The sequence below is a fragment of the Aedes albopictus genome, chromosome 1 (assembly GCF_035046485.1).
Source record: "Aedes albopictus strain Foshan chromosome 1, AalbF5, whole genome shotgun sequence".
NCBI lineage: Eukaryota > Metazoa > Arthropoda > Insecta > Diptera > Culicidae > Aedes > Aedes albopictus.
The window spans coordinates 258,657,365-258,684,955 of record NC_085136.1 but is presented as its reverse complement, the minus strand read 5'-3'; the positions used below and the strand labels follow the sequence as shown (position 1 = coordinate 258,684,955).

At 45.3% G+C, this 27,591-nt stretch overlaps 2 protein-coding genes across 2 annotated transcripts; one reads left to right on the top strand and one right to left on the bottom strand.

The window, feature by feature from the left end:
- Positions 1-35: 35 nt before the first annotated feature.
- On the top strand, positions 36-1,471 carry LOC109417290 (TIP41-like protein). The gene is made up of 4 exons (XM_019691395.3): positions 36-195; positions 285-454; positions 530-929; positions 1,003-1,471. Exons 1-4 carry the CDS (start codon positions 178-180, stop codon positions 1,297-1,299), a joined length of 885 nt encoding a protein of 294 aa, XP_019546940.3. The 5' UTR covers positions 36-177; the 3' UTR covers positions 1,300-1,471.
- Positions 1,318-27,591, bottom strand: LOC109417289 (general transcription factor 3C polypeptide 1). Its single transcript, XM_019691394.3, has 7 exons — positions 27,428-27,591; positions 27,024-27,357; positions 24,767-25,633; positions 14,326-18,798; positions 1,925-2,117; positions 1,764-1,854; positions 1,318-1,700 (listed from the first exon to the last, which is right to left on the bottom strand). The coding sequence occupies exons 1-7, from the start codon at positions 27,504-27,506 to the stop codon at positions 1,534-1,536; spliced, it is 6,204 nt and encodes a 2,067-aa protein (XP_019546939.3). The 5' UTR covers positions 27,507-27,591; the 3' UTR covers positions 1,318-1,533.

The following is a 27,591-nucleotide window of genomic DNA, read 5'->3' as shown; positions in this document are numbered from 1 at the left end:
TCCTGGGCGCGCGCTTGACAGTCACTGTTGTGTGTGCTACTTTGGAAGACACCGCACCGATCCGGTATCAAAACAAAAATATTTGGAAAACTGTACATAAAAAAGCTGCTAAATTTTTAGTCCAACAAAATTCTTTGATTCCTGTTTGTTAGTCGAGTGTTTGGTATAACTTTTGCCATGGAAATGAAACAGATTGTAAGTAGCGATACAAAAATAGCTAATTTACTACCGGCGATCAATGGTTAGTTCCGCTCAATTCTAACATCTATTTTGGCTGAATACAGATCCAAACGGAGGAAACCGACAGCGGCCCCGTCAGGTTGCCGGTTGATAGCGAAAGCCACACGTTCGACGACTGGACCATCGCGTACACCAAGTCGCATATCCTGAAGAGCGTCTGCACCAACGACAACAAATGTGTTCAGGGCGAAACCGGCTGCTGTGAGCTGTGCGTGTAAGTTGACTTCGCTAACCGTATAGGATTCACTATTGTTGATCCTATAATCGTGGATTATGATTGTCCCCTCAGGTACAACTACGCGCTGGATTTGCCCCATCTGCCGGATATGGTGTTCCACAAGAACATTCTAACGATAAGTCACAAAAACGGCGCACGGCTGGAGTTCAATCCGATGGACGCCCTCAAGCTGGTTCGAAACGAAAAGCTGGACCTAAAGGTGGCCTGTTCCGACGAGTGGAAAGAGAGTCGCTCGTCGGCGGATACTCAGGAGAAGGTGAAACCATTCGATTGGTCGTTCACGACGGAATACAAGGGCACGGTAAACGAAGGCATTGCGGTGCAGGTGACCGACCAAAAAATCGACATGTTCAAGCTGATGAAGCGAGAACCGATTCTGTTCTACCACGATCTGACGCTGTTCGAAGATGAACTGCACGATCATGGTATATCGGTGCTTTCGGTTAAAGTGGTGAGTATTCAGTGGGATCGGGTTAATTGCAGTTAAGATTTAGGAGCTATAATCTGATTTTTTGTCATTTCAGCGAGTCATGCCATCCGGGTTCTACATCCTGCAGCGCTTCTTCCTGCGCGTGGACCATGTGCTTATACGCATCAACGACACACGCTTCCACTACGAGAAAGGCAACGATTACATGTTGAGGGAGTACACCCACCGGGAGGCCAAAATCGAACAACTGAAACGTGTTCCTCCGGCGCTGTTTACCAGTCCGAACGAAATTGCCGAGCACTTGCCGGTCGTTTCGAAAATCACGGAAAAATTGTCCCTGACGGGGAACGGATCCGATGCTGCCGCACCGACTGAGGACATGTCATCGTAAAACAAAAACGGAGACGCATCCTTTTTACACTATATGAATGAGTAGTCATAAGTTTATTCTAGCGAAGACCTCGCTCGGACAGCAAATCATGTGTGTCGTTTTTAGAATTGGATCGTGTAAAAAGAATCCTTTACTTAAATGCGATTTAAATAGTGAATGTACCGTTTACTTACATTAGCTTGGTGTGAGAGATGCCGATGACACGCCCCTCCTGGTCCAATCAGTCTATTGCCCTTACCCATCAGATTGTTCCACCTCCGGTTGTTCGTTGGATTTGGGAGGCGATAGGAAGTCATCCTGGAACTTCCGGTAGTCTCCGATGAGGGTGGTCAGAGTGCTTAGGGCGTTTGCAGTCGTTTCGACGTAGGTGTACTCGTCGTGGTCGAACTCGGTTGCCGTCGCTGTGGAGCAAAAAAAAAATGGAGGTCAACGGTTATTCTGTTCGTCAGGTTAAGGACACTTACCAACTTTCACCGGTCGATAGGTGGAGAAAATGGATTTCTTTTGTCGCACTTCCATCGAGTACATTTTCAAACATCCAAAGTCTTGCAACATCTAGTATGGGGAAGAGGAAACGTTTAAGTTTGGTTGTCCCTTGATTGATATTATACTTTGAAGTACTCACCTCCAGCAAATAGTACAGATGTACCGGGGCCATCATGTTGAACCGGGAATAGATGAACGTCAGTTGCACCCCCGGGTGGGACAGGCAATAGAGTAAAACAGCGGTCATCCACCGGTACAGCAGTCTGCGGTTGATCGCACCGTCGATCTTTATCCACGGTGTCAATGAGAGAGATAAGGTCTTCTTTGGTTTGCTGTGTGAAGAAAGATACAAAAAATGGAACATGTTGAAGGCGGTCTTTCAGGGAATTTCTCCGGAAATCCTATTTTAGGATTACTTGAGGAATTCCATCTGAGGATTTTTTTCGGATTCCTTCTCCCAGGAAATCCACTTGTGAATTCTTCTAGGAATGTCTCGTTGAGATTTCTTCAGTAATTCCTTTTGAGGATTCTTCGAGGAATTATGTCTGGTACATTTTTGCTGTACAAGAGAGTGGAACAAACAACTCTTAAGCAAACTTTGACCTAAGAAGCTGTTATTCAACTAGTTCTGTTCCTCAACGAATGCCTTCTGTGGATCCGGATTCTTTATAGATTCCTTCTGTAGAATGGATAAATCCAATATAATAATCCTTTGGAAGCTTTCGAAGTCTTTGATTCCTCCAAGAATTCCTTCTGGGATTAATCAAGGAATTCGATCAATGTATTTCTCCAGAAACCCCTAGAAGATTCCCAAACCGAACTCATGGAGGGTTTCCAGAAAAAAATAACTCCTGAGAATTTCCAAAAGAAACTTCTGAAAGGATATCAAGATGGAACTCCAAAGGAGAATTGCAAAAAAAAATCCTGGAGAATTTTCACAAGAAACTACAAAAGGACTCCCTGGAGCAACCAGAAAAAAAACTCCATAAGGATCTACTGGAGGATTTCTAAAGAGGAAGTCTCATAATAGCTTCCCACTAGAAATTTCTAAGAAATCTCACAAGAAACTACTTGAGGATTTTCAGGAGAAACTTTTGGACTTTTTTAAGAAAATGTATTTCGATAAGAAACACAAGAAGGAGAATTCTCAGAAAGAACTATTGAAGTAATCCCAGTAGGAAATCCAGAAGAAATTCCAAACACAATTCTAGAGGGAAGAATATTCTGGTAAATCTTAGAAGAAGAAGAACCCTGAATGAATTTACAGAAAATCTCAAAAGGAAGCTCTGGAGAAACCAGGCCCCTGGCATGAATGAAATTTATCGTAGCCAACATCTAACTGCCTTATACTCATATTCGTGCAAATTGAAACGAGCGTGTAATCAACAAACGCAACTTTTGTTTGATGTTGTGAGCCACACACGAAATCACATTCACAATGCGTGTTTGTTGGGTTGCTTTATTCAACTAATCGTATGCTCCTCTTACCGTACATTAATATTAAAGCGAGTTTGAAGTGTTTTGTGATCATAAGCGGTGGAAAAAATGATTCCAAAAACTGATCAACAAACCAAAATAAACGTTAAACAAAAAATTGTTGATGTTTTCGCATTTGACAGTGGGCGCTATTTATTAGCGCCCAGGACATCCTGTCTACCATGATTCCAATGCATTGATATAGGCCGTGTCAGGGGCCTGGGAGAAACCCTAGGGATTAGGAATTCTTTTAAGTATCCAAACAAAAAACTGTTCAAGTGATATCGTACGAGAATACGCAGAAAAAAATCCCTTGGGAAATTACTTTAATTCTAGATAAATTCCAAGAGAGTTCATAGAAAACCCCTATTAGGATTCCTGCAGGTAATCTTTTTTTTTTTTTTTTTTTTTTTTTTTTTTTTTTTTTTTTTTTTTGAAGAGTGACCAGGTGGAGCTGCAGGACAGCTGATGGCAAAGCCTGGACCCTTTCCCAACTTTCCCCCTACTAGGACTAATACTCACGATGGACTAGACGATGTCGTCAACTTGAGCAAAGTGTGTAGTAATTAGCATTAGGTCGTAGTAGTTTTTTTTTAAATACTGTTAACTTTTCCCATCGCACTAGTGTTTTGATCGAATGGAAGCTCCAAAGATGATTTGATAATTGAACAATATTTCAATAATCGAAAATCTCCGAGGTCACTGGACAACATTCAGAGATAAAAAAGGGTGTCTATGTCTATGCTAACGCCTTCAGAGTACTATTCTTAAGAAATATACAAAGAGCAAAAAGAAAAAAAACATGTGTCGTAGCTAATTTTTAATGATTTGATATTTCTGAAAATTATTCGAAGACAGCTACCAGAACTAGCGTTTTTAGCCGATATGGGCAACTAGTTTTTCTGACAGCTTCCCCAAACAATAATCAGATAATATCCTCAGTTATTTTATAATACATTCTGAAAATTATTTCAAGCTGATTACCAATAGTGTCAATAACCGATGTTAGTCATTGACAGCACCAGCATCATCTCCAAATAACTCATATTAGTGTTAGATAACACTTTTTGAGCTTCCATTCGATATTGTAAAGAAATTTGTCAAACCCTATTTATCAATATATAGTCAATAATGTATCAAATTGTGTTTCTAATTTCGCTAGTCGTCTTCTGCATATCTGTGATCATCTCAGTCCAAAGTAATATTATATCCATCGTAACCCTTTACAATGTCAACCGTCCTAAATCCTAACTAAATTCCTGCTTTTTTGATCAGTGAAATAATACCGTCTAAGATATAAAAACAAACAAGTTCAGTCAACTGATTTTTGTCAAAAATAAAAATGATAATGATTATTTGTCAACTTTTATAAATTCACAAAACCCATAAAAATAAGAAATACAAATACAAACTCCTATAATCAACAGTTTTATCTTTACCTAATCAGTCCATAATGTTCTAATTGTAATGAATCTAATCTGTAAGGCTAGTCAACTTATCCTAGCGTCCCCTGTCCTGTGTACTAACGAATTCAAGTAACGAATGATGAGTGTAACACAGAGACCTCCTCTACCCACTCTTGCGTTACGTTAAATTTAACAATTATTGTTAAATTTGAGAAAATTCAAAAAATGCAAAGATTAGGTCTATGCAAGCTGAATTATAATTTGTTTTTGACTTGTGATAAATGCACGACGGATACTCCTTTGGTTCCCATTAACACTTACGGCGATTCCTTCACTTGCGCTCAACTCGTAAACTAGATATATCTAGCTCAAAGTCCAAGCGGTGGTGAATGAACTGGCGCTAAAGTGCTAAGTGCTAATGGGTTAAGCCCTCCCATCGCGTCAAGATCGAATATCCAGGGGGAGGGCTATTAGGATTCCTGCAGGTAATCAAACAATAAAACTCATAAACGAATCCATCAAGGCATTCCTGAATAAATCTCCGTATAAACGCACTGAAGCATTCCTAGTGTTAATACTATTTTAAGTCCCAAAGCCAGTCTTGGTGGACTTTCCGATGGAACGCCTGGAAGAATTTTAAAAAGAACTTCTACGAAAACCAAATGAGAAACTTCTCAAGGAACGCCAAGATTTAAAAATAAATCACCCTCATTCTCAGGGATGGGAACACTCACTTGCAACGAGTTACATTCACTTGCTATTTTCTCAGCTCAGAGGCGTGCAATCAAGAAGCGATGTATGGGCGACTTTTACGTTGTGATTTCGTCTGAAACTTTGCCGAATAGAGTAGGGGTCGCACACGAATTCCAAGGTCGTGACAGAGCTGAGTGTAATTTACATTCACCTCGTGGAGAGTTGCCTTCGCAGCTCCCTCACGACTTCGGTATGCGTGTGCGACCTTTACTCTATTCGGCAATATTTTAGACGAAATCACAAGGTAAAAGTCGTCCATACATCGCTTCTTGATTGCACGCTTCTGAGGTGAGAAAACTGCAAGTGAGTGTAACTCTTTCCAAGTGAGTGTTCCCATCCTTGCTCATTCTTGTTTTCGATCGAATCCACTTCGTATTACCGTTTACGCCAGAAGAATACTACGAGATTACATATAGAATCCTTTAAAAAGGAATCACAGGAACATGCTTAGGATGCTATTACACTCTTTGCCCAGACGCCAAATATTTGACCACTTTTGACAGATAAATTTTGGTAGGTTGTTTGGCTTTGTTTGTCCCTATTCCTTTTTCGAGAGTGACAAATATTTTTGTTTGCCAGGTACACCTTGGTCAAAATTTTACTGTCAAAAGTGGTCAAATATTTGGCATTGGTCAAAGAGTGTCATACTAGCTTTAGCCTTAGCGAAATCTTAAGGCCGGACGGAACGGTGGTTGAATGGTTCGCCATTGCTCTGTTGTTAGTAAGATGCAAATCTCAACTTCCACTTCATATTATTGGCTAAAAATTTGATCGTTCATTTGCTCACTTGCGGTGCAAAATCGACTAAAGTTTCAGCTACGTCAGTGCGATGGAATTTGATATTTGCTTCTTCAAAATAGTGAGGCAAATTGTTAGAAAGAGAGGGAAGATAGGAAAAATTACACGTCGTCCCGCGCGGCCTTAAGGAAATCTCTGAAAGGTTCCTCGAGCAAATCCATAAGAATTTCTGGAGCAACTCAAATAGTTAGAAGAATTCCAGAAAAATCATATAATATTACCTAGGAACCTGAGAAGAAACACTCACACTTACAGGATTTAAAAAAGGAATTCCTGGATGAATTTCAAAAGTCACCCATTATTGTATTTTTTTTTTTTGGTGGAACTCCTGAGACAATTCCAGTAGAAACTACAAGAAGTGTTTGAAAAGAAACATGAAACAGAAGAGGAATTTCAGAAAGCATTTTTGGAAGAATCTCAAAAGAAATTCTAAAAAAATGCTTCTTAATACTTAATACACTTATAGCACAATTATGGGTCACTCAAGGAACAATCATTTCATAATATGAATCGTTTTTCATGCAAAAATAACACTTTCATTATTTTTATTTTATATTCTGTTCATTGAAACTCCTTTTCATTGTTTTTAATAAAAATCTGCTTGTACAATTCACTTTGGGCGGCGAAAATTACTAATATGTTGGTGAATAATGAAAACCACAATAATGGGTCAAAATTGGCTGTGTAACAATTATGGGTCAATTTGTTGCCTATTATGGGTCACTCAAGAGGAATCGGCTCAACAATAATGTTTTGTCTATTTTTTCAATGAATGATCACTTATCCTCGATCGATCAACTATAGTAGAATCTAAAACTGGTCTCAAATCTCTTAACGAAGCGTGTTTTCAAGATTTGGAATCAAATTTTCAAAATTGGGACAAAATCTTCAACACAACCACCGTTAAACGCCTAAAAGTATGCAATGCCCATGTACACAGAACTGTCAATATTATGCTGCACAAAAAGTGACCCATAATTGTGTGATTTTCGGTGTTCCTTGGCACAATAATGAGTCGCTTAAATTTTGCCTGAAATAAGCTTTAATTAGCTGCAGTCACATGAATTTATACATTTAGAACGTAAATTATACCTTTGTTCTGGTGACGATGCCATTTCGCACTTGAAAATCACTAAAGCTCGCTTTCAATGAGCTTACGAAAGCTGCGCACGCACTTTTCGATATTCACAACCGAGGCGTTACTTTGACAGATGGTTTTGCACCGAACAAAAAATATTAAGAGGAAACAAACCATCATCGTTTAGCAAAAACTCAAAAGCAGTTTTCTCGCTGAAATCTCAACCAATGTTAATAAGAATTTATCATTGCACTCTGGCCACCATCTGGATAACAGTGAAATAATTTTCAATGACGGTTTTGTGACTTCGAGGAAGAAAACTGCTTTTGAAAAATTGATGATTGCTGCAGGGATGGGAACACTCACTTGGAAAGAGTTACATTCACTTGGTATTTTCTCAGTTCAGAAGCATGCTATCAAAAAACAGTGTATGGAGCACTTATACCTTGTGGTTTTATCTAAAACATTGCCGAACACATCAAGGGTCGTACATGCATACCAACGTCGTGAGAGGGCTATGAAGACGAGTCTCCACGAGGTGAATGCAAATTACACTCACCTCGTGGAGTTGCCTTCAATTCTCTGTCACGACTTTTGAATGCGTGTGCGACCCTTACCTTATTCGGAAAAGTTTGAGATAAAACCACAAGGTAAAAGTGCTCCATACACTATTTTTTGATAGCATGCTTCTGAGATAAGAAAATAGCAAGTGAGTGTAACTCTTTCCAAGTGAGTGTTCCCATCCCTGGATTGCTGATGACTGAATGATGGTTATTTGAGCCTTAAAAATATGTATGTTTTAACGTAAAGGCCTGTGAGCGATACGCATACTGATACAAAACAAATCAACTTATGAACGAAAAATGATAATGGCTAACAAAAGCTTGCAAATAATTAGTATTTATCTATTAAAGTGGAAAGTGACTAATAATTGTGCGTGACCCATAATTGTGCAATGAGTGTACTAACCAAACAAAATCGTACAAGAGTACATGTAGCCAAGAACAAAAAAAAATGGAGATATAAGTGAGCAGAGAGGAAACGATAAGTGAACGATAAATCAATAAACCGAGATCGAGTTCGGTCTCTTATAGTTTGGAAGTCTAACGAAGCAGATGTGTTTTTACTTTTATTAAAGAAACCTCAAGTGATATCTTTAATGAACATTATAAATTTTAAGAAAAACTATATGCTCCAAGATTTTCAAACGCCATATTTTAATATTAAGCTTCTAGAATAAGCCAAATTCTTATCAGATGATCGAAAGGATTGAGAGCATCATTGCCAGGTATGCATATCCATATACAGTCGGGTCTCCTATTAGACGCTGCCACCCACTCTACGCCAAACGTGATTTCCAGGTTGTCTTCCAACCAATTGAGTTCATTTTTGGAATGTTACAAGCTTGTAATATACTCTAATCACAGTCAAAAAATCACCTAGATCGGTTGCAAGGACAACCTGGAAATTACGGTGGGCGTAAAGTGGGTGGCGTCTAATAGGAGACCCGATTGTATTAAAATTTTGTTAGTTAAGGTACACCAGGGCAAGTTGAAACAGGTGGGGTAAGATGAAACAGCGAGATAACATGAAGTTATCTAACCATTATAAACACTTTGAATGCCATAACACATAGTTTTTCAATCAAACAAACTTTCAGTAAAGGAAACACTTTTAATAATTATAAATTAAGGACAAGGTATTTGGAGTACATAGCTCAAAATTTCTAGAGCACCGTTTTTTAGAACCGTTGAACGGATTTGGATGAAAATGCATCACGCTAATTGTTCAGTGGTTGTCAACAGCGTGATGCATTTTCATCCAAATCCGTTCAATGGTTCCAAAAAACGGTGATCTAGAAATCTTGAGCAATGTACTCCAAATACCTTGTCCTTAAAATAAATTATAATTGGGGGATTCACTAAACAGCGTAAACTGATTAAACTGATTAAACGTTGCGATCACCAAGGCAATCTTTGATTATTTCACTCGCAAAATCATGAAACATTTCAAATAAGCAGAAAATCATGGCTTAATCTGTTTAGTGAGTACCCCTAATGAAATCTTTTCTAAAACTTCGCGTTTAATCTTGCCCCGGTGTACCTTATGTTGTATGTATGTACATACTTTTTTTTTACCCTTCTTACACTCCTAAAAGAATAAATACCGTTCGATAGAAGGCCCTAAGGGCCATGTCGCATGATTCAGCTCGACGATATGAGAAAATGTCTGGATGTGTGTTTCTTTTTCTTTTTTGAATTGCTTAATATCGTTATTCTGGGTTATTCTGCTCAACAGACACCCGAACGGCCCAGGTCCAGGTAGTGGTTGGGGATCGTCTCCTACAAGCAAAGTAGAAGGCTAGACTACACCCCGACCCACTAAACATATTCCCATTGCCGCCAAACCCTACGTCTCTCCTCCGATTCACCAAGAATTGATTTATCTTTATTTTAGAGACTTTCAGCCCTTGGCTGGTTCGTCTCTTTCCCACCAAGAAGGCATTGTTTCGGAGACGGACTAGTGCACCTTCAAGGTTTGCTATGTAGCCATGCACCGTGATTTGACCTCCTGATGGCTATCAGCTAGTACACAGAAGGACTTAACGACATGGGGCCTCCACCTGCCCCGGTCCTTACCGGGGACCACATGTTCGGATCCAACCCAGTAGACCGACGCCTGAAGGGGTATTTAGGGAGGTGCTCCGCCGTGAGCGGAACTTACTTGGTTTAGACGGTGACGAGCTGGTAGCGGTGCTCTCACGTGTGTGTGATGCGACCATGCCTAGGCGAGTCCACCCTAGAAATGGGAGGCCACCGGCCTACTGGTGGACCGACACGATTGCGGACCTGCGCCGCGCCTGCCTACGGGCTAGGCGGCGGATGCAGCGATCACGATCAGAGGAAAAGCGAAACAAACGGCGGGTGGTGTTCGCCGCTGCAAAAGCTACGCTGAAGACCGTGATAAGAGCAAGCAAAAAGGTCTGCTTTGACAGAGTGCCAATACGAACCCGTGGGGTGACGCCTACAGGATCGTTATGGCCAAGACGAGAGGTGTGATGGCTCCTACAGAGTAATCTCCAGAGATGTTGGAGGGGATCATTGGAGGACTTTTTCCGCGTCATGATCCTAGTCCTTGGCCTCCTTTCGTAGGTCAGCCGGGGACTGGGGCTGGCGATGAGGAGAGGGTCACCGATGTGGAACTAGCAGGGATAGCAAAGTCCCTTAGCATAGGTAAGGCCCCAGGTCCGGATGGAGCTATTGCAGAGGCTCCCGAGATGTTCAGGTCTGCTATGCAGAAATGCCTGGACGAGGGAGTTTTCCCAGAAGCTTGGAAGAGGCAGAGCCTGGTACTATTGCCAAAGGCGGGGAAACCACCCGGAGACCCGTCGGCTTATAGACCAATATGCTTGATTGACACGGCGGGGAAGGTGCTCGAAAAGATCAACCTCAATAGAATGTTGAGGTTCACCGAGGGCGAAAATGGTCTTTCGAGCAACCAGTACGGCTTCCGGAAGGGGAGGTCCACCGTAGAAGCTATCTTGTCGGTTACAAAAACCGCCGAGAAAGCACTCGAGCACACTCGAACCTAAGAGAAGGGGGATTCGTTTCTGTGCGGTAGTGACTCTGGATGTAAGGAATGCGTTTAATAGCGCCAGCTGGTCTGCTATTGCCAATGCGCTCTTGCGTCTGCGGATACCCGGGTATCAGTACAAGATTCTCGAAAGTTACTTACAGAATCGAGTACTAGTTTACATCACGGCGGTGGGTCGGAAGTGCTTCCACATAATCTCAGGAGTCCCGCAAGGTTTCATCCTGGATCCGGTGTTATGGAATGTCATGTACGACGAGGTGTTGAGGTTGGAGAACCCAGTGGGAGTGAAGATTATCGAATTTGCCGGCGACCCTGCTGTCTGCAACCTTCTGGTGCATCTGATAGGGCCTGAAGGGTAGTGATACCCTTCCTTTGCGGGCAGGTCAGATCGGGTTGCACGTGGGCATCAGTTCTTGATGTCTGTAAGCAGTTGGGCGCGGCCGGGGTTGGACCATTTGGGAAACTGGCTAAGCGCCAGCATGCTACAGTGATGGACTCTCCAAAGCGAGTCATCGATGTTCGTTGCTGCAGACTACGCAGCTAACCTTGAGGGTGCGATGTGCACTAGCCCCTCTCTGAAGCAATACCTTCTAGGTAGTTCCGGAGAGTCATAGGGTTTGGCGACTAAAGGAATGTGTTTAGTGGGTACGAGGAGAGAGTAGTCCTGGCTTTTACTATTGTAGTAGAAGACGGCCTCAACCCCACACTACCCCATCTTTGTTATTAGGGTGTCTGTTTGCAGATTATCCCCCTCCTATGGTTTAGAAGGAGGAAGAAGAAGACCGACGCCACGACAGCAACGCTATCAGGACTTCCTCTCCGTGGCCACTTGATCGTTGTAAGGGTCGATTTCGACCACAGGGCACCGGTATGACCTACGAAACCGACTCTGAACCCCGGAACCAGCTATTATGCCATCTGAACTAGCCATTCTCCGAGTCCACGTACCACCTCCTCTGTAGCTCCAAGACGATGTGGGTGATAGCCGTTAAAACGGCATTCCAGCCAAACTCATCCCTACACATCTTCTGGACAAGATTGTCCGGAGTTGTGTCCTCCCTGCATGTGGTAAGCATGCGGTCACGCATTGTGTGAAAATGCGGGCACACGAACAAAACGTGTTCCTCCGTTTCCTCTATACCAGCAGGAGAACCCGCATGACCGAAACGATGTAGATACTGTAAATGCTGCCTACAAAGTGCTATCCCAGATAATCTTCCATCATCTGTCATCTAAAACGAATGCGTTCAGGGGAAGTTATCAAGCCGTCGTCTTCGACGGCCAGTCGACAACGGTCTAGATCTTTACCGAACGGCAAATCCACCAGAAATGTCGTGAATACCAGGTCCCAACGCACCACCTGTTCATCGATTTCAAAGCGGCATACAACAATATCGACCGCACAGAGCTATGAAAAATCATGGGCGAAAACGGTTTTCCTGGGAAGCTGACTAGACTGATTGAAGCAACCTTGAGGGGGGAGGGGGGTGGGGGACACCTTGGGCCACTCGTTGGGTGTCTGTTGTTCAAGGATTTCCCGGAACAATTTAAATACATGGGTGGACTCGTATAGCCTTGTGCCTTATGACCTTCGCCGCTGCATCGCCGTCAGCACAGTTTGCGCCTGTCAGCACCTTTGCAGTCTTATGACTTGTGTCCTAGTTCCAGATACCTGAAGCAAACCTCCAGTGGCTCTTGCAATGTCAGATGACATACCTACCTTGATTCTCCCTACTTTAACGGACTTTTTTACGTCCACCACAGGTAGCTGAACCAAAGCTACCTGTGTCCCTGCCGGCCCCTTCCGTAGCCTAACGGCGACGGCAACCACCTGCACCTGCAGATCCACCTGCAGATCCACGAACTTGGCGTCGCTTCGCATCGCTTACAAGTCGTCCGAGTACTTCGACTGTTCGGTCTTGATGACGAGCACGTCGCCTTTCTCGCGCTTGGCACCTTCTTTTTTACGCCTTCTTGGTTTGGCGTCCCTGATTTCCTCGACTCGCGGCTTTTCCTACTTCCTCTTCCGTTCAACTTTCGTCCAAGGGGGGTCCTTCCCTGGCTTCACCCTTCTCTGTGGTTGCTTGGGCCTAACAACGGTCGCAACCCCCGGTTCTCTTCCATCCGGGACGGGCCAGGCTTTTCAGGCCCTTCCTTCCCAGCTTTCCGGAACACACCGACTTGTCGGCATTATTGCCGAACTTCGGGGTTAGTAAATATTTACCTAAATTTGCTAGCACCGCCAGACAGCTCCTCACATGACGGCTGACTTTTGGACTACCTGCGAAAACGAAGGCCTCCGTCTGGGTAGACTTCGTATTTTTTTCTTTCACACGTTTCACCGCAGTCTTCACGAGTCTCACGTGTTCCTGTTTGGCAGCGTCCATCGACTTACGAAGTCGCAACAGGGCTGTTTCCAGGTCTTTGCTAATGTTGGACTTCGTAGACGCAAAGTCGATGATCATGCCGAACTGCTGCTCAGTCACCTCGATTGGTTGATGGCCCTCAACAACAACGCTCCATCCAGCATCTTCACTGGCTGGCTTGCCGGGGAGTGGACCGGAGCTCCCACACTGGAGCTGCGTGCGCAGCTTGTCGCACCTACATCCTCAACGGAGACCTCTCCAACCCACTCCTTGCGAAGGGGTTAGCATCGGCACTAACAATTCCTCCTGATTGATTTTTGTTTAAATTGTTTTTCATGATTAATCCCACGAGTAGCACGGGAAAGGAGGTCCACCACGCCAGAGCCCTGCATTAACGCGGTAAGGGACGAAATACTGTGGAAGTGTCCAAGTACCCCACAGGCTCCGTTAACGATCGAGCATCTTTTTCACCCCTTCTATCACTCATTCCTCGGCACGATTCGCTTGAATTCTTGAATCTGCGTTAGTAGTCCTATTTTTAGGGGGTGAGTTGGTTCGTCTGGTAGCTCCTTACCTGACGGCTGCTTCACACGCTTCTGCGATTGCTTGCCGTAGTAAGCCACCGCGTCCGCCGCACTTTTAGATCGATCGAACATCTTTTTCACCCCCTGGACCATTTATTCCTCGACACGGGTCGCTTGACACCATGAGATTAGGTTAGCCTGTTTGGTGGGCTCTTACTACCGCAACAGGTCATAACTAAGTGCTATTCAAAGCTGGCAGTTACACAGTTACACAGGCAGGCACGAAGATACTCTATGTTTAAGGAAGTCAAAGAAATTTCCTTTCCTTTCCTTTCTGGACCGACCAGGAATCAAACCCGTCACCCTCAACAAGGTCGTGCTAAATACCCGTGCACTTCCCGTACCGGCTATATGGGCCCTAGTATCTAAATGGGACAGGTCTCTAGTCCTCATAGGCCGAGAAGCATGATAAGTCCCACCCAGTTGGAAAGTTACGCAAGGAAAAATAGTAAGAAGAACTAGAACAGATTAATGGCAATACTTACAATCGATTCCTCTCCTCGATGACGGCCACCCTCCGGTTGAATTCATCGCGCCGCGTTTTCGGCGGCGGTCCCATTTCTTCGTTGTTCACCTCCTCTATCGTTACGTCGTCCTCTTCGTCGTCGGACGACAGCCGCAAACTGTCATCCGGTTCGGCTCTTTTCGGATGCGAAGTGCCCGGTTCCTGTTTGATACGCACCCCATCGGTGGTAACCGAATCGCTGTTTGGGTCGGCGCTCAGGATACAGGTGGTCCGCAGCAACCACGGCGCAACGTGCTGCCAGTGAACGTAGGTAATGTGCCGGATGCCGGTTCGCAGGATGAACTTGAAGTTGAGCAGTACCTGAAGATCCTGGGCTAGCTCGGCGTGGTTGTTGCGGAAGTGGGCGCCCAGCTCCTGGACGGTAGCTCCCTGCTCGGCCTTGCCTTCGATAAAGTGGGCCACCGACCAGAGCCGCTGGTTCTGGTGGATTAGTGGTGTGGCCTCTTCCAGCAGTGGCCGTAGCTCGTCGATGTTGGGCCACAAAGTGTCGTTAGAGATTTTCGTTAGCAGGTTCTGCCGAGTGCCGAATGACGTCGGTAGGAAAACAGCCGGTATCGATCGGTTTTCCAGTTTGAGCCGGTAGTTCAGATCGCTGGGATGCCGGTAGAGAAGTCGAAGGCTTATTTTTAGATAGTTGACGACGTAGAAGTTGTGCAGCTTGTGGACCTTCTCGGTTAGATCATCGGTACCGGCTTTTTCGTTTTCCGGGTCCATCAGCAATCCATTGTCATCCTCGATGTGCGTGATTTCGTAACGATCCAACCAGTTGAAGTCCTGGACCTTCTGGAACTGCACAATGTCGTACGCCAGATCTACCATGTTAATCGGAGACTTGATCCCATCCGGCAACCGACCGAGATCCCGTTTCTGGAAGTCCCGCTGCGTTTTGGTGTACTCCTTGACCGTTCGGGTGAAATATTGCGCCAGGTTGTCCTCGCTGATTACCAACAGAGGAGTCATGCAAACGCGAGACGGTCGGATTCCTTTGACGCGTTCGATGATGTCCTTGTTTTTCAGGGCAACCGAGACGCACTTCTGGATAATGTTCCGGTCGTTGCTTTGAAGCAAGCAGTCGGGCGTCGAGCAAATGTTGGACGTCTCGTCGATCTTGATGGCCCGCAGTAGGGCGCCTCCGTTGAGGCTGTCCAGAATGCAGAAGAAGTGTAAGTATTCCGTGGGAATTTTGGTGAGCTTCTCGATCGGATGCATAACGTAGTTGAAGTAGACATCACTGGTTGACTCGAAACGGACTTTGGCGACCGATCGCGGTTCGTTCTTGATTTCCTTGGCCGGGCCTACTGTAGTGACCTGCGCAGGTTGTGCAAACTCTGGGAATTCGTTGTTCTGTAAATCACCTTGTTGGGCCAGCTCCGGGTCTGTATTTCGCAGATCCGGATGCATACTGATGAACTCGGTGGGCGATTCCAGTTCCAACTCGATGGCGTTTGTGGTGGCTAGTTCGCCGAGGAGTAATACGAGGCCTTGACTGCCGTCTTCAAACGTCACAGGTTCATCGTAGTCCAGACGATCCAGCAGTTGGATGTAGTGATTGTACACAAAGGTAAACATTTCCAATGGAATTCTGGTTGAAATTTGATTGAGATACGTTATGGAAATGTGATAAGGGTTATCTCCAGAGGATGACGGCACGATGCTTCTTTGGATGCTGATATTTGATTTAAGCTTTTTGGACAGTGAAATCAATCGGTAGTTGCGAATCATCTTCATCGCCATGGACAAATGCTTTTCGGAATAGTTCTTATAGATGTTGAAGAGCTGTACGCTGAACGAAGTTTTAGCTCGAGCGTTTGACACCGTTCCGTGAATCAATGTGGCCAATTTGTGGACGATTATGTCTTCTTGGGTCGTTGGGTTCACGCTGAAGTTCAGTTTTTCCTGTGTGTCTTGTGCCTGCCGGATGTCATAGCGCTGCTCAAAATCAGCGATTGTATCCGGAATGAACTGACTTACCGGGCGTGATCTGCCATCGTTCTGACCTTCAATCGGCCGGACGCCCTCATTCATCTTCAGCTTAGTCAGGGTAGTTCTAAGCATGTATACCAATTCTATGAAGTGAATCTTGAGTGCCATGGTGAAACTATCGACTGTGGTATAGATGTTCTTCAATTGATTCACAAAATTCTTCCCAAACCGCGCCTCCAACACCGGATTGAGACGAGCTTCCTCGACACAGAGCTTAATATTGGCGGCCACTCCACTTTTGTGCTTCACCATATAGCTGATACGTCGCTGGCAGGCCCGGGCAGTTTTGTTAGCCGACGCCGGAATGGTCCAGTGGAGAATGTCCCGATAAAGAATTGAATTGATTATAGTGTTTGCTTTGGTGGTATCGTTAAACAGATATTTCATAGCGATTCTACAGATCAGCAGTACGGTATCCTCGTTACGACTCCAGTCCACCCGGAGTTTGCTCATCAACTTCAGCGCCCGGCGATCAACTTCGTCGTACAGATTCCGCATCCTTTTGCCCGACGGCCGCTTTTCGATGCGGCGAACATGGATGGTCGGTTTCCGATCGTACCGTTTGTAGGTCGAGGCAAACGGTTTCACCGAAAGTTTAGCCTTCAAGCAAAGTTTCTTCTCTTTCAGAGTGGACATTTTCTTAGGGTTTGCGCCTCGGCTCGGCGTTGAGGAGGCGCCAGGTTTGTGCAGGGTCGCTATCTTTTTCAGTGTCTTCAGCCGTTTCAGTTTCGCCTGCTGGCTCTTCACTGCCGGGGCGTAATTCATTATCTTGCTCCAGTTGGATTTCAAGTGAACGAACATGGCCGTATCCATTCCAGCAGCTCCCCGATTATCCCCAGGCGGTAGTTTAAACACATCATTCACAAACGCCTGTTCTGGCGTACGAGGCTTACAAGCTTCTATGATTTCAGGCTTGACATGCAACTGCTGAACCATAATCTCCTTCCCGAAGGCGACGCTTCTTCGATTCAGTGGAGTGTTCACAGCAATTTTGTACAACGTCTCCCAATAGTTTTGCACATCATCCAAGTTAGCGAACGTGAACGACTTCATGGAGTACTCCTTCTCCTCGATCTCGTGGTAACCGACGGCAGAGTCCCTGGTATCCAATAGTGCTGTGTGTCGGTTGAGGTAGATAAATGTTTGATCCCGATCTTTCATTCGCTGTGGACCAAACTGGATCAATCCGGCATGACACAGCTTCTGACACATCTCGAAAATGTTGAAAATATACTTCCTCTGGCGGAACAACTGCAACCGAACCGCTTTCGGTAGCTGTTTAACCAGCATATGCTGCCGAATGGGATGATCCAACCAATAGTCGAGATCCTTCGTATAGAATCCAAACGTACAGATCTGACAGAACACGGACAATGGCAGCCGGAGAGTGATGTCCGTCAACAACGCCCAACCTTGCCCGTAGCTCTCGTACACATTCAGCGGTGGAACGAACAACTTCCACCCTTCCACACTGTAGATAGGGCCGATCTCCTCCTCGACGCAGCTCAAATCCAGCGACCTCAGATCCTCACCCGGCAGCGGAATTGCATCCGGCGAGAATTGGTAAATCAAATAGAACATGAACTCGTGGAACAACTTCATTCTCAAGCACTTGGCCAGTGTTCCCTCGTAACTCGTTCCGACAATCGCCGTCACGGTCTCAACCTCATTCGGCACCTTCTTCACAGTTTGCTGCCCTATGACCGACATCATCATCCTTGCCTTGGCCGCTTCAATCTTCCCCTTCAAAATGGGACTGCTGTCGTCCACAGTCAAATCACACGCGTACACCACATTGGACACCTTGTCATCCTTGGCCAGCCGAACATTCGCAATCTTCAAATAGTTATCCGTAGCCAGCTTGGCAATCAACCTCTGAACCGACTTCTGGCAAGCCTCCGCCTTATAACCGGACTCCCTTTCGAACCGCGCGATCTGCTTCAGCACCTCCCTGGGCTCGATCACGTGGAACTTCTTCACCAGCTCCAGTATCATATTGCACCGCTTGAGCACCTTCGCACTAATGTGCTTCGAGTTCATCATGGCCGAAATACCTCCCGGTACCTTCACCCCGTTTATCTCGTTGCATATGTTGAGCTGAACGTCGATCGAATCGATCACCGTTGTGTTGGCCGACGCGTACAGGTTCAGATTTATCTTGTAGTGCTCATCCTCCTCGTCGTTGTCATCATCATCCAACGATATGCTGAAATTACTCGATTCGCTCATATTGGAAATGCCGGAAGTGGATGCCATTGGATTCAGCGGAAGTGATGCGGAAGGTATTTGTTGCTGCGGCTGTGGCTTTTGCTCCTGGTGCTGCAGTGCCGATACATCGGGCTTCTGGTCTTGGACGCCACTCACAGAGACCGAGTGGTGGCTGCTCATTAGTTGAATCATTTCCTTGTCGAGCGAAATGGTTCGTTGGGTCATGCCCGGAAGGAAGTACCTGGAAAATGTAAAAGTTTTATAGTTAGATCTTGATATGTAGTAGTAGCGATACAGCGAACGAACTATAGCAGATAATGATAGAACATGATTTTTAACGAAACTGATTAGGCTGATCAGTGCAACGTTGGATCGATAGAACTCATGTGTTTGGGTTGCGGATGATAATTCGACGTTTTTTGTAACCTAAGCTGCCCCCACTCGCATAACAGTCCCATTTGCAAAAAGTAGGAATTGAGAAAACGGCATTTGAAGTTTGAAAACTTGTTTTCATATAAAACTTTGAAAAATCGCCAAAATTTGAGAAATATTTCGATCATCTCGAAACTTTCACAGATTGCTTTGCACATGAATATATAACTGTAAAAATTATTACAATCACTACAAAGTTGTTCAGTTTTGTGTTACGTAACACAAAAATCCATGATGGGACTGTTATGCGGGTACTTTTGATATGGGACGCTCATAACTTGGTATTTTTTCACACATTGACATAAAAATTCGTAATTTTTATTGTTGTTTTTGGAAGTACATAAAAAATGATGACTATTCATAACGTTAACTCAAAAGTGATGAAAAGTCAAATGTGACTGTTATGCGAGTGGGGGCAGTAAGGCGGATCGAAACAGAGTGGTGAAACAGGAGAATCCTTTCAGGATTCTAAGGAGAATCCTATCAGGATTCTAAGGAGAATCCTTTCAGGATTCTGAGGAGAATCCGTTCAGGATTCTGAGGAGAATCCGTTCAGGATTCTGAGGAGAATCCGTTCAGGATTCTGAGGAGAATCCGTTCAGGATTCTGAGGAGAATCCGTTCAGGATTCTGAGGAGAATCCGTTCAGGATTCTGAGGAGAATCCGTTCAGGATTCTGAGGAGAATCCGTTCAGGATTCTGAGGAGAATCCGTTCAGGATTCTGAGGAGAATCCGTTCAGGATTCTGAGGAGAATCCTTTCAGGATTCTGAGGAGAATCCGTTCAGGATTCTGAGGAGAATCCTTTCAGGATTCGGGGGAGAATCCTTTCAGGATTCGGGGGAGAATCCTTTCAGGATTCGGGGGAGAATCCTTTCAGGATTCGGGGGAGAATCCTTTCAGGATTCGGGGGAGAATCCTTTCAGGATTCGGGGGAGAATCCTTTCAGGATTCGGGGGAGAATCCTTTCAGGATTCGGGGGAGAATCCTTTCAGGATTCGGGGGAGAATCCTTTCAGGATTCGGGGGAGAATCCTTTCAGGATTCGGGGGAGAATCCTTTCAGGATTCGGGGGAGAATCCTTTCAGGATTCGGGGGAGAATCCTTTCAGGATTCGGGGGAGAATCCTTTCAGGATTCGGGGGAGAATCCTTTCAGGATTCGGGGGAGAATCCTTTCAGGATTCGGGGGAGAATCCTTTCAGGATTCGGGGGAGAATCCTTTCAGGATTCGGGGGAGAATCCTTTCAGGATTCGGGGGAGAATCCTTTCAGGATTCGGGGGAGAATCCTTTCAGGATTCGGGGGAGAATCCTTTCAGGATTCGGGGGAGAATCCTTTCAGGATTCGGGGGAGAATCCTTTCAGGATTCGGGGGAGAATCCTTTCAGGATTCGGGGGAGAATCCTTTCAGGATTCGGGGGAGAATCCTTTCAGGATTCGGGGGAGAATCCTTTCAGGATTCGGGGAGAATCCTTTCAGGATTCGGGGGAGAATCCTTTCAGGATTCGGGGGAGAATCCTTTCAGGATTCGGGGGAGAATCCTTTCAGGATTCGGGGGAGAATCCTTTCAGGATTCGGGGGAGAATCCTTTCAGGATTCGGGGGAGAATCCTTTCAGGATTCGGGGGAGAATCCTTTCAGGATTCGGGGGAGAATCCTTTCAGGATTCGGGGGAGAATCCTTTCAGGATTCGGGGGAGAATCCTTTCAGGATTCGGGGGAGAATCCTTTCAGGATTCGGGGGAGAATCCTTTCAGGATTCGGGGGAGAATCCTTTCAGGATTCGGGGGAGAATCCTTTCAGGATTCGGGGGAGAATCCTTTCAGGATTCGGGGGAGAATCCTTTCAGGATTCGGGGGAGAATCCTTTCAGGATTCGGGGGAGAATCCTTTCAGGATTCGGGGGAGAATCCTTTCAGGATTCGGGGGAGAATCCTTTCAGGATTCGGGGGAGAATCCTTTCAGGATTCGGGGGAGAATCCTTTCAGGATTCGGGGGAGAATCCTTTCAGGATTCGGGGGAGAATCCTTTCAGGATTCGGGGGAGAATCCTTTCAGGATTCGGGGGAGAATCCTTTCAGGATTCGGGGGAGAATCCTTTCAGGATTCGGGGGAGAATCCTTTCAGGATTCGGGGGAGAATCCTTTCAGGATTCGGGGGAGAATCCTTTCAGGATTCGGGGGAGAATCCTTTCAGGATTCGGGGGAGAATCCTTTCAGGATTCGGGGGAGAATCCTTTCAGGATTCGGGGGAGAATCCTTTCAGGATTCGGGGGAGAATCCTTTCAGGATTCGGGGGAGAATCCTTTCAGGATTCGGGGGAGAATCCTTTCAGGATTCGGGGGAGAATCCTTTCAGGATTCGGGGGAGAATCCTTTCAGGATTCGGGGGAGAATCCTTTCAGGATTCGGGGGAGAATCCTTTCAGGATTCGGGGGAGAATCCTTTCAGGATTCGGGGGAGAATCCTTTCAGGATTCGGGGGAGAATCCTTTCAGGATTCGGGGGAGAATCCTTTCAGGATTCGGGGGAGAATCCTTTCAGGATTCGGGGGAGAATCCTTTCAGGATTCGGGGGAGAATCCTTTCAGGATTCGGGGGAGAATCCTTTCAGGATTCGGGGGAGAATCCTTTCAGGATTCGGGCGAGAATCCTTTCAGGATTCGGGCGAGAATCCTTTCAGGATTCGGGCGAGAATCCTTTCAGGATTCGGGCGAGAATCCTTTCAGGATTCGGGGGAGAATCCTTTCAGGATTCGGGGGAGAATCCTTTCAGGATTCGGGGGAGAATCCTTTCAGGATTCGGGGGAGTATCCTTTCAGGATTCGGGGGAGAATCCTTTCAGGATTCGGGGGAGAATCCTTTCAGGATTCGGGGGAGAATCCTTTCAGGATTCGGGGGAGTATCCTTTCAGGATTCGGGGGAGAATCCTTTCAGGATTCGGGGGAGTATCCTTTCAGGATTCGGGGGAGAATCCTTTCAGGATTCGGGGGAGAATCCTTTCAGGATTCGGGGGAGAATCCTTTCAGGATTCGGGGGAGAATCCTTTCAGGATTCGGGGGAGAATCTTTTCAGGATTCGGGGGAGAATCCTTTCAGGATTCGGGGGAGAATCCTTTCAGGATTCGGGGGAGAATCTTTTCAGGATTCGGGGGAGAATCCTTTCAGGATTCGGGGGAGAATCCTTTCAGGATTCGGGGGAGAATCCTTTCAGGATTCGGGGGAGAATCCTTTCAGGATTCGGGGGAGAATCCTTTCAGGATTCGGGGGAGAATCCTTTCAGGATTCGGGGGAGAATCCTTTCAGGATTCGGGGAGAATCCTTTCAGGATTCGGGGGAGAATCCTTTCAGGATTCGGGGGAGAATCCTTTCAGGATTCTGAGGAGAATCCTTTCAGGATTCTGAGGAGAATCCTTTCAGGATTCTGAGGAGAATCCTTTCAGGATTCTGAGGAGAATCCTTTCAGGATTCTGAGGAGAATCCTTTCAGGATTCTGAGGAGAATCCTTTCAGGATTCTGAGGAGAATCCTTTCAGGATTCTGAGGAGAATCCTTTCAGGATTCTGTGGAGAATCCTTTCAGGATTCTGTGGAGAATCCTTTCAGGATTCTGTGGAGAATCCTTTCAGGATTCTGTGGAGAATCCTTTCAGGATTCTGTGGAGAATCCTTTCAGGATTCTGTGGAGAATCCTTTCAGGATTCTGTGGAGAATCCTTTCAGGATTCTGAGGAGAATCCTTTCAGGATTCTGAGGAGAATCTTTCAGGATTCTGAGGAGAATCCTTTCAGGATTCTGAGGAGAATCCTTTCAGGATTCTGAGGAGAATCCTTTCAGGATTCTGAGGAGAATCCTTTCAGGATTCTGAGGAGAATCCTTTCAGGATTCTGAGGAGAATCCTTTCAGGATTCTGAGGAGAATCCTTTCAGGATTCTGAGGAGAATCCTTTCAGGATTCTGAGGAGAATCCTTTCAGGATTCTGAGGAGAATCCTTTCAGGATTCTGAGGAGAATCCTTTCAGGATTCTGAGGAGAATCCTTTCAGGATTCTGAGGAGAATCCTTTCAGGATTCTGAGGAGAATCCTTTCAGGATTCTGAGGAGAATCCTATCAGGATTCTGAGGAGAATCCTATCAGGATTCTGAGGAGAATCCTTTCAGGATTCCGAGGAGAATCCTTTCAGGATTCTGAGGAGAATCCTTTCAGGATTCTGAGGAGAATCCTTTCAGGATTCTGAGGAGAATCCTTTCAGGATTCTGAGGAGAATCCTATCAGGATTCTGAGGAGAATCCTTTCAGGATTCCGAGGAGAATCCTTTCAGGATTCTGAGGAGAATCCTTTCAGGATTCTGAGGAGAATCCTTTCAGGATTCTGAGGAGAATCCTTTCAGGATTCTGTGGAGAATCCTTTCAGGATTCTGTGGAGAATCCTTTCAGGATTCTGTGGAGAATCCTTTCAGGATTCTGTGGAGAATCTTTTCAGGATTCTGAGGAGAATCCTTTCAGGATTCTGAGGAGAATCCTTTCAGGATTCTGAGGAGAATCCTTTCAGGATTCTGAGGAGAATCCTTTCAGGATTCTGAGGAGAATCCTTTCAGGATTCTGAGGAGAATCCTTTCAGGATTCTGAGGAGAATCCTTTCAGGATTCTGAGGAGAATCCTTTCAGGATTCTGAGGAGAATCCTTTCAGGATTCTGAGGAGAATCCTTTCAGGGTTCTGAGGAGAATCCTTTCAGGATTCTGAGGAGAATCCTTTCAGGATTCTGAGGAGAATCCTTTCAGGATTCTGAGGAGAATCCTTTCAGGATTCTGAGGAGAATCCTTTCAGGATTCTGAGGAGAATCCTTTCAGGATTTTGAGGAGAATCCTTCCAGGATTCTGAGGAGAATCCTTTCAGGATTCTGAGGAGAATCCTTTCAGGATTCTGAGGAGAATCCTTTCAGGATTCTGAGGAGAATCCTTTCAGGATTCTGAGGAGAATCCTTTCAGGATTCTGAGGAGAATCCTTTCAGGATTCTGAGGAGAATCCTTTCAGGATTCTGAGGAGAATCCTTTCAGGATTCTGAGGAGAATCCTTTCAGGATTCTGAGGAGAATCCTTTCAGGATTCTGAGGAGAATCCTTTCAGGATTCTGAGGAGAATCCTTTCAGGATTCTGAGGAGAATCCTTTCAGGATTCTGAGGAGAATCCTTTCAGGATTCTGAGGAGAATCCTTTCAGGATTCTGAGGAGAATCCTTTCAGGATTCTGAGAATCCTTTCAGCATTCTGAGGAGAATCCTTTCAGGGTTCAGAGGAGAATCCTTTCAGGATGCAGAGGAGAATCCTTTCAGGATTCAGAGGAGAATCCTTTCAGGATTCTGAGGAGAATCCTTTCAGGATTCTGAGGAGAATCCTTTCAGGATTCGAAGGAGAATTCTCTCACAAGGATCCCAAGAAAAACTATTGGTTCAAAACTTTATACCTAGTTATAGCAGAAAAATGCCAAAACAGAAACCCTGCCGAGATGGTTCCACTTCCCTACATATTGCGAAAAAAAAAATACTTTTTACATAATAGGATATTGGTTCCCTTATTAAGCATGTGGCTCCCATTGTCATCCTACGTTTCTTATTTTTGTATTTTTTGTTAGAACCCATGAAAACAAAAAGAACGGAATGAATCGGTGCTGTAATCGCTTGTTTTCAAATAGGACGAATATGGGAGCGTGAGATTACTGATGGCACACATACCCTATTATAATACCATTTATCATTTTTTTCGACGAACAAAATTAATACTGAAATTTCAAATACTCACTTTGTTGTCCGTTGCCGTCCCTCGTCCACGGAGCTTCCATCGATCGCCTTGATTCGCATCAAATTTTTCACCAGCGCGCGGGCATTCAGCCGATCTAGCCCCAGCTGTGTTGCCAGTGCCGATTGTGAGATGCCCTGTTCACCCGAGCTGGCAATAACATTGTACGCCTGCTGCAACACCGGCATATCGATGTACGCCTTCTGCGAGTCCAGGAATCCATCCTTCTGGTCCTCCTCGGGCTGCTCGTCCTTGTACCAGAGATCGTACACATCGGCATCCGGATCAATGAGCCTCATAATGCGAACCTGCTTCTCTTCATTCTTCTTGTTCTTCAGCATGTACTCGCGACGTTCCGCTTCCGGATAGAGCGTACGATACGTAACTGTCTCATCGGTTCTGACGTACTTCGTGAACTCATTACCTCGGAACCACTTACGCGCCTCAGCTCGTCCCAAAACCATCAGCTTAATCTCGTCATAATCGGCCATGTAGTTTGGGCGAGTCTTCAGGATATTAACCACCTTCTCGGTGATCAGCAGTCCTTTCGGTTTCATCTCGCAATAGTATCGAGGAAGATGGAAAACCATGCCCTGAATACTGGTCTCACCTGTCCTCTGGCAGAGGGCTTGGCGTGTGATGAGTTTGCAGTCGGTTAGAAATTTCCTGTTGTAGTACAGAATGCTGGAGTCCTTCGTCAACTCAACCAAAGAATATTTGCCCTGAGAGGTTTCCCCATTGAAACGGGAGCGGGCAATCCACTCTAGCATGCAGTACTGGATTATGGTCAACTCGGCGGTGAAATTCGGTTCGATGATAAACGATTCCCGCATTTTTTGCGACGCCACGATTGCAAATTTGTTGGGCCATCTGAAAATTAGGAAGACTTTGTATGAATACCTATGCTTGAGACTTCACAATCAATAATAGAATGAGCCGCATCAGATTTTTAGCCTTCGGAGATTCGGAGGCATTGGAATTAACGACGAACTGAGTGAAACGAAAAAATATAAAAGTAATCCTGAATCCTGGTGAAGAGGAAGTTGCGGTTGTTGAACCTTGGAAAACAACATGCAGAACATCATGAACACATTTGTCAGTTGAGCACTAACAGGGTGTTCCCATTTGGTGAGTTCGCTCCATGCTTTTTGCTCTGTAGGTACATTTTACATTACCATTATTTCGAATCACATGTAATTTCATAATAATCCATTAGCATTGATTAATAATACCATATCCCAAACCATTCCCGTACCGAAAACCCCATCAACTTTCTATTTACGAGGGCGTCGGTGAGTCGCTGGCATCTCGAAAATAGATATCCTCCCCTTCCCTACTATCCCTTTCCATCCACAAAACGTCTTTCTTTTCGTTTCAGAGAGCGATCAATGGCGCTTAAGCCTAGGCTTGTTAGCCAGGACACAGTGTAAATGCCTGTGCCCCATCCCTGGAGCAAGAAGGCCCAAGGAGTGACAAAATCTTTTAGCTACGTCACTCCCAACGTTCATGTTTAAATATACTTAAACACATACACTTAAGACCAACACATTTACATGATACAAATACAGTTACACAATCTGAACCTTGTCACATCACTCGCTTATGGTGAATATATGACGAAGCCACAGCTACAATTTTTAAGAGCACAAATCTGAAGAACGGAATGACGGTTTGCGCTGAAAAGTTGATCGATTGGTTACCCGCTGGTGTTGATCAATCGATCAACTTTTCAGCGCAAACCGACATTCGGTTCTTCAGATTTGTGCTCTTGAAAATTTTAGGTGTGGCTTCGTTATATATTCACCTTATAGTGAATCCCAAATCAACCCATTCCTAATATCCAACTCCTTGACACCTATGGGGGCGCCGGTGAGTCGCTGGTCTTTCATAAAGTAGGTGCCATATCATCACATCCTTTCCTATCCTCGTAACGGAGAAGATGGGCGTGGCCAGCAATGGAAGTTCTCATGTCTTTTTTGCTTCAACCTCTGATTGGATAGCTGTTCCTTCCCAAATAGCATCCCATAAGCAATTAGAATAGGAGTATTAAAGTTTTAACATGACAACTTCCAGTATGCAATCTACGAATTACTCCGTTACCACGCAACGCAACGCAACACAACGCAATAATAGAATGAGCCGCATCAGATTTTAACCTATCCTGAGTTTTCCAGAAAAAAAAATGCCGAGTGATCCGTATTTCAAGTACATTGTGGAACTGCTGTAACGCAAATCAACAACAAAGGGACCAATTCCATACCTAGCCTCGACTTGCTGATAGGTCATTGCGGCCAGTTCCTCCCGGGCAATCACCTGCCGAGTGTCGTAATGTTCACAAGAACCTCTAATGCCACTGGCCGTAATCGGACTGTATTTAAACCGGTGGCCGGGAAAATCCTTGGGCTCCTTCAACACGCCTGTGGCCGGATCGACGTGCTCCAAACGTTCGAAGAAAACGAAGCCCTTTCGCGGTTCCGGAAGCTGGTAGAACATGTACTCGCTGTTTATCAGAATCAGTGACCACACATTGTGGCAGAATTTCTCCGGAAGCGGCAACTTGATTTTCAGCCGAGTCCCCAGGCGGTTCCATAAATCTGTTGGGAATGCTTCATGTAAACAAAGCCGAACAAAGAATTACATTTTCCGACGCGAATAAGTACTTACAGTCGAGAGTTGTACCCTCCAGGCCTTCTAGGGCCACTTCCTCGTTGAGCACCGCCGAAAGCGGTGCGTTTCGGAGCATTTTACGAGTAAAATATCAGGTTTTTTCACGCGCTGCACTAAAAAACGGTGATTGTTGTGACATTTGCAAATTTGTGTGCCTTTGA

What these genes read in the sequence shown, in the direction of transcription:
- LOC109417289 (XM_019691394.3), bottom strand. Translation starts at nt 27,506, where the DNA reads ATGCTCCGAAACGCACCGCTTTCGGCGGTGCTCAACGAGGAAGTGGCC. An exon ending in TATCAGCAAGTCGAGGCTAG is followed by an intron (nt 25,634 to 27,023) that starts GTATGGAATTGG and finishes CCTAATTTTCAG; the next exon opens with ATGGCCCAACAAATTTGCAA. An exon ending in ATCTGTACTATTTGCTGGAG is followed by an intron (nt 1,855 to 1,924) that starts GTGAGTACTTCA and finishes TCCCCATACTAG; the next exon opens with ATGTTGCAAGACTTTGGATG.
- LOC109417290 (XM_019691395.3), top strand. An exon ending in GGCTGCTGTGAGCTGTGCGT is followed by an intron (nt 455 to 529) that starts GTAAGTTGACTT and finishes TTGTCCCCTCAG; the next exon opens with GTACAACTACGCGCTGGATT. An exon ending in CGGTGCTTTCGGTTAAAGTG is followed by an intron (nt 930 to 1,002) that starts GTGAGTATTCAG and finishes TTGTCATTTCAG; the next exon opens with CGAGTCATGCCATCCGGGTT.